Consider the following 7044-nt stretch of genomic DNA (forward strand, 5'->3'; position numbering starts at 1 on the left):
TCTCTCTCTCTCTCTTTCTCACTCTCTCTTGCTCTCTCTCTCTCTCTTGCTCTCTCTCTCTCTCTCTCCTGCTCTCTCTCTCTCTTGCTCTCCCTTGCTCTTGCTCTCTCTCTCTCTTGCTCTCTCTCCCTCTCTCTTGCTCTCTCTCTCTCTCTCTCTCTCTCTTGTTCTATCTCTCTCTCTCTCTCTCTCTCTCTCTCTCTCTCTCTCTCTCTCTCTCTCTCTCTCTCTCTCTCTCTCTCTCTCTCTCTCTCTCTCTCTCTCTCTCTCTCTTGCTCTCTCTCTCTCTCTTGCTCTCTCTCTCTCTCTTGTTCTATCTCTCTCGCTCTCTCTCTCTCTCTTGCTCTCTCACCTGCTCTGTCTGTCTCTGTTTCTCTCTCTCTCTCTGTACATGTACATGTACGTTAACTCCTTAACTATGGAGCAAACATAACTATTTATTGTGTATGCTTCGTAAATAATTTCTTTATTGTTAAGTGTGTTATTGATAATAATCATTTTGCTTGAATTACCATAAATATTACCATAATTATTGTAAACATCCCAATTATACCGGTTTACAGAGATGGTCTCCCCTTGTGCGCTGGTGCTGCTGGTCTCCTGCTGTCTGCTGCCTGCTGCCTCTGCTCCAGGTATGTCTCTGCTCCAGGTGTGTATGTCGTACCTTATAGCCAGAACCTACTACTCGGCCTAGTATGCAATGCCCGATTAGCCTAATAGGCAGTGATTTTCGTTATTTTCAAAACAAAATTTTCATTGGGTTTATTTGAAATGTTATATATTATTCCAGCAACATGAATTACTGACTTAATTATGTTTGTTTAGCTTTGGTTAAGATAGGGTAGGTTAGGTTGGGTAGGTTAGGTTAGGTAGGATGGGACGGGGGGAAGGAATGGTTAAGATTAAAGACCTTAAGGATCTGCCAGAAACGCTATGCGTGCTAGAGGGTTTACAAGAATGTAACAACTTTTGAATTATATATAAATAAAAAAACATAAGAAAAGAATGATGCCCAACCACATGGAGGGTCGAGGATTGAACGCCGACCTGCATGAAGCGAGACAGTAGAGATAAAGCGAGGGTAGAAGTGACAGTTTATAAATTAACTCTTGCGTCAAGAATTATCGACGAACAGTTTCACAAACCCCTTTGATTGCGTCACAGAGCGCGTGATGCTAAAACTCCGGCCTGCTTCACGACGTAATTTTAGCTTTATAATTGAGTGAACTTTACTGGAGATAAAGTGTTACATAAAAAGCCTTAATGAATCAGGATATAAATCCCTCACCGGAGGCAGGATATGTTTTTACCGTTGATAGGATATGCTGCTAGCCTTAATGAGCTCTCATTATCCACCAGCTGACTGTTCCCCAGGATGCATGCCACAACAGCCACCTTAATCCTTCCAGATGTACCTATTTACTGCTAGTTGGAGCAGAAGCATCAAGGGTAAGGCAGGACACGTGTCTAAGGCCTGATTCACGAAGCAGTTACACAAGCACTTACGAACCTGTACATATTTTCTCAATTTTTCACGGCTTTGTTTACAATTATTAAACAGTTAATGAGCTCGGAAGCACCAGGAGGCTGTTTATATCAATAACAACAGTTGATTGGCAAGTTGATTGCTTGTAAACTGTTTATATTAATAAATGTAACCAAAGCCGTCAAAGATTGCAGAAAGATATACACGTTCGTAGGTACTTGCGTAACTGCTTCATGAATCTGGCCCAACTGGAATCCAAGAATAATCATTTGTGCACTGACTAAGATTTTGTTGATAATATTTGTGTATAATTGAGCATTTTCTCTTATCAATTCTTATCCTATAACTTCACAAATTAATGCACGATGCACTTCTGCTTTCATCAAACTGTAGTATTTAACTACGTGCAGCGACGGCCTTGCTTTATATAGGACCGACGTTCGATCCTTGACGCTCCTATCATTTAGGACGGCTCCTACACTCGCCCCTCACAGTTAGACTGCCGTAGAACTTTCTCCTTGAAAATTAGATTTATTGGTTTTGTCGACGAGAGGAAGCCCAAGCCGCTGGCTGAACACGTCGACGAGAGGAAGCCCAAGCCGCTGGCTGAACACGTCGACGAGAGGAAGCCCAAGCCGCTGGCTGAACACGTCGACGAGAGGAAGCCCAAGCCGCTGGCTGAACACGTCGACGAGAGGAAGCCCAAGCCGCTGGCTGAACACGTCGACGAGAGGAAGCATAACCCGTTGGCTCAACACGTCGACGAGAGGAAGCCTAAGCCGCTGGCCGAACACGTCGATGAGAGAAAGAATAACCCGCTGGCTGAACACGTCGACGAGAGGAATCCTAAGCCGCTGGCCGAACACGTCGACGAGAGGAAGTATAACCCGCTGGCCGAACACGTCGACGAGAGGAAGTATAACCCGCTGGCCGAACACGTCGACGAGAGGAAGTATAACCCGCTGGCCGAACACGTCGACGAGAGGAAGTATAACCCGCTGGCCGAACACGTCGACGAGAGGAAGTATAACCCGCTGGCCGAACACGTCGACGAGAGGTAGTATAACCCGCTGGCCGAACACGTCGACGAGAGGAAGTATAACCCGCTGGCCGAACACGTCGACGAGAGGAAGTATAACCCGCTGGCCGAACACGTCGACGAGAGGAAGTATAACCCGCTGGCCGAACACGTCGACGAGAGGAAGTATAACCCGCTGGCCGAACACGTCGACGAGAGGAAGTATAACCCGCTGGCCGAACACGTCGACGAGAGGTAGTATAACCCGCTGGCCGAACACGTCCATAATACCGCTACAACTGTCTCACGCCGACTCCTTTTTCTCAGTTACAGCCCCACTCTTGTGCCAGGTAAGTCCACTACGGACTCACCATAGCTCATGCTACTTGGAACTTTTTGTTCCCAGTAACTGAATCTAAAACAACAACCTCTTTCTGTACACAGTTGGCGGAGACTGGGACATAAACAAGGCATGTTCGTACAGGCAGCATAACCTCGCTAAACCCATGGTATGTCCACACACAAGCTTTGCTTGGTAATGTCCTTATTGGGCGTCTCACGCTCCTATTGTATGCCTGCTTGTTAGTGCCCTAGTGTATGCCTGCTTGTTAGTGCCCTAGTGTATGCCTGCTTGTTAGTGCCCTACTGTTTGTCTCACCTTCCTCCCCTTGTCTAACACCATCTTCCCTCTGTCTAATACCCTCCTCCCTCTGTCTAACACCCTCCTCCCTCTGTCTAACACCCTCCTCCCTCTGTCCAACACCCTCCTCCCTCTGTCTAACACCATCTTCCCTCTGTCTAACACCCTCCTCCCTTTGTCTAACACCCTCCTCCCTCTGTCTAACACCCTCCTCCTTCTGTCTAACACCCTCCTCCCTCTGTCTAACACCCTCCTCCCTCTGTCTAACACCCTCCTCCCTCTGTCTAACACCCTCCTTCCTCTGTCTAATACCCTCCTCCCTCTGTCTAACACCATCTTCCCTCTGTCTAATACCCTCCTCCCTCTGTCTAACACCATCCTCCCTCTGTCTAACACCCTCCTCCCTCTGTCTAATACCCTCCTCCCTCTGTCTAACACCCTCCTCCCTCTGTCCAACACCCTCCTCCCTCTGTCTAACACCCTCCTCCCTCTGTCTAATACCCTCCTCCCTCTGTCTAACACCCTCCTCCCTTTGTCTAATACCCTCCTCCCTCTGTCTAACACCATCCTCCCTCTGTCTAATACCCTCCTCCCTCTGTCCAACACCCTCCTCCCTCTGTCTAACACCCTCCTCCCTCTGTCCAACACCCTCCTCCCTCTGTCTAACACCCTCCTCCCTCTGTCTAATACCCTCCTCCCTCTGTCTAACACCCTCCTCCCTCTGTCTAACACCCTCCTTCCTCTGTCTAACACCCTCCTCCCTCTGTCTAATACCCTCCTCCCTCTGTCTAACACCATCTTCCCTCTGTCTAATACCCTCCTCCCTCTGTCTAACACCATCTTCCCTCTGTCTAATACCCTCCTCCCTCTGTCTAACACCATCTTCCCTCTGTCTAACACCCTCCTCCCTCTGTCTAACACCATCTTCCCTCTGTCTAACACCCTCCTCCCTCTGTCTAACACCATCTTCCCTCTGTCTAACACCCTCCTCCCTCTGTCTAACACCATCTTCCCTCTGTCTAACACCCTCCTCCCTCTGTCTAACACCATCTTCCCTCTGTCTAACACCCTCCTCCCTCTGTCTAACACCCTCCTTCCTCTGTCTAACACCCTCCTCCCTCTGTCTAATACCCTCCTTCCTCTGTCTAACACCCTCCTCCCTCTGTCTAATACCCTCCTCCCTCTGTCTAACACCATCTTCCCTCTGTCTAATACCCTCCTCCCTCTGTCTAACACCCTCCTCCCTCTGTCTAATACCCTCCTCCCTCTGTCTAACACCATCCTCCCTCTGTCTAACACCATCTTCCCTCTGTCTAATACCCTCCTCCCTCTGTCTAACACCCTCCTCCCTCTGTCTAACACCCTCCTCCCTCTGTCTAACACCCTCCTCCCTCTGTCTAACACCCTCCTCCCTCTGTCTAACACCATGAATTATCATGACATTGAATTGTTATAACTGAATAATCTCCGTCTGGTTCTCTAAAACAACATTCTCCCTGATATGTCGTCTTCGATTTCTATGTTCTCAAATATCTTCTTGATCGTTAACTAGAGGACAACATATGTCCAGTGTTGACAGTGGACAGTTACACATGACGAGTCTAGATAAGACAGGGATACCTGGTCTTGAGACTGTCTAAAGAGAAGCAAGGAATTTCTTGGGTAATTCCTACAATAATTATTAATTTTCCAGATCAGGATTAATACTGATCGTCTGCTTCTCTGCTCTGCTCTACCCTACTCTACTCTACTCTGCTCTGCAGCCTCCCATAATTGTCTACACACTTCCTCAACGCCAGCTATGATCCCCAAAAGCTTTGTTATGATAACAATTGACAATGATCTTCTCTCCAGTGTGTGATATAGCAGCCCATCCTCCTGTTGTGGTTGTACCTATAGTAACGATGAGGACCATAGTATATATACCGACGTACAACGAAATTAGAAAGTAGACATCTGTACTATTGAGATGGACAAACCTGAAAACTACTTTTTACTTGTGCTGCTTTGACAAACTAACCTAACCTAACCTAACCTTCCTTGGCCTAATACACGATATCTGAAGCCTAAGAATAATATATATATATAAATTATATGGCCAGTGGACTTTTCCACAAGGATTTCGCTATATATAGCGAGGATTTATATAAATAAATAAGGATTTATATATATAAATAAATAAATAAATAAATAAATAAATAAATAATATAATATACATAAGTGCTATACTTGGCACACACATTGCTTTTTAGCTTTATTTATTTTAAAAGAATTCCTTACTAGTCAGTATACTACAATCTAAAAGCTAAGTCGTACGAATTCGTGACTATTGACAACCGACATAATAGGTACAGTCTAAACTGGAGGTCGGGTTGGATATAATGGATGTGATGTAATGGACACGAAACTTGTTCTGCAGAAGAAATGGAACACGCGGCCTTGCCCCTTCACCTTCACGGAGGTGAAGGTGAACGGGGTCACCATCTACAACGCCACCTGCGCCCCCTCCGACAACTGGCGATGCCGCCCCAACATGCTGGTGGTGAATGATCTCCCCGTCGCCACCTACTGCTACGAAGACCTGCCTGAGGACAGTCCTGGTGACATCCGCTTAGATTCATGAGCGGAGTTGACTAGAAGAAAGAACTCATTCACAGTGGAACTACGAGATGATCATTGGAGCAACCGGGTGGGGGGGGGGGCGGTTCCTCAGCCCTGCTTCAATGTTTAATTAAAGGACTCGTTTGTTATTGTTTTTCCTGCCTGACCGCGGAGGTTGTGTATCACCCAAGGTCTCTCTTACCCTTGTCTTCACACCTGGGTCCACTGTCTTGTTACAGCTGTGGCTGGAGACAACAGCTGTACAGCTGTGGCTGGAGACAACAGCTGTACAGCTGTGGCTGGAGACAACAGCTGTACAGCTGTGGCTGGAGACAACAGCTGTACAGCTGTGGCTGGAGACAACAGCTGTACAGCTGTGGCTGGAGACAACAGCTGTACAGCTCTGGCTGGAGACAACAGCTGTACAGCTCTGGCTGGAGACAACAGCTGTACATCTGTGGCTGGAGACAACAGCTGTACAGCTGTGGCTGGAGACAACAGCTGTACAGCTGTGGCTGGAGACAACAGCTGTACATCTGTGGCTGGAGACAACAGCTGTACATCTGTGGCTGGAGACAACAGCTGTACAGCTCTGGCTGGAGACAACAGCTGTACATCTGTGGCTGGAGACAACAGCTGTACAGCTGTGGCTGGAGACAACAGCTGTACAGCTGTGGCTGGAGACAACAGCTGTACAGCTGTGGTTGGAGACAACAGCTGTGGCTGGAGACAACAGCTGTACAGCTGTGGTTGGAGACAGCAGCTGTACAGCTGTGGCTGGAGACAACAGCTGTACAGCTGTGGCTGGAGACAACAGCTGTACATCTGTGGCTGGAGACAACAGCTGTACATCTGTGGCTGGAGACAACAGCTGTACATCTGTGGCTGGAGACAACAGCTGTACATCTGTGGCTGGAGACAACAGCTGTACAGCTGTGGCTGGAGACAACAGCTGTACAGCTGTGGCTGGAGACAACAGCTGTACAGCTGTGGCTGGAGACAACAGCTGTACAGCTGTGGCTGGAGACAACAGCTGTACATCTGTGGCTGGAGACAACAGCTGTACAGCTGTGGCTGGAGACAACAGCTGTACATCTGTGGCTGGAGACAACAGCTGTACATCTGTGGCTGGAGACAACAGATGTGCAGCTGTAGTTGAAGACAACAGCTGTACAGCTAAAAAACACTTTATACTTTATATATTAGCTGGTAGCGGAAAGTTGCTGATGTTTGACTGGTGGAAGAGGCTTATTTGGCCTCCATAATTTTCATAATTTCTGGTTTCGGTTTGGGCATTTT

The 7044-nt window shown here is 47.6% G+C and overlaps 1 protein-coding gene across 1 annotated transcript in view; it reads left to right on the forward strand.

Moving 5' to 3' along the window:
* The window catches only part of LOC123764585 (uncharacterized), a 23771-nt gene extending 17252 nt beyond the window's left edge, over nt 1-6519 (forward strand). The window contains exons 5-7 of the mRNA XM_069314723.1: nt 564-632; nt 2949-3013; nt 5564-6519. Coding sequence (XP_069170824.1) covers nt 564-632; nt 2949-3013; nt 5564-5767 — 338 coding nt within the window. The 3' untranslated portion in view covers nt 5768-6519. The remainder of the gene's footprint in view (nt 1-563; nt 633-2948; nt 3014-5563) is intronic.
* Nucleotides 6520-7044: the final 525 nt, after the last annotated feature.

This window comes from Procambarus clarkii, chromosome 79, assembly GCF_040958095.1.
Source record: "Procambarus clarkii isolate CNS0578487 chromosome 79, FALCON_Pclarkii_2.0, whole genome shotgun sequence".
Classification (NCBI taxonomy): domain Eukaryota; kingdom Metazoa; phylum Arthropoda; class Malacostraca; order Decapoda; family Cambaridae; genus Procambarus; species Procambarus clarkii.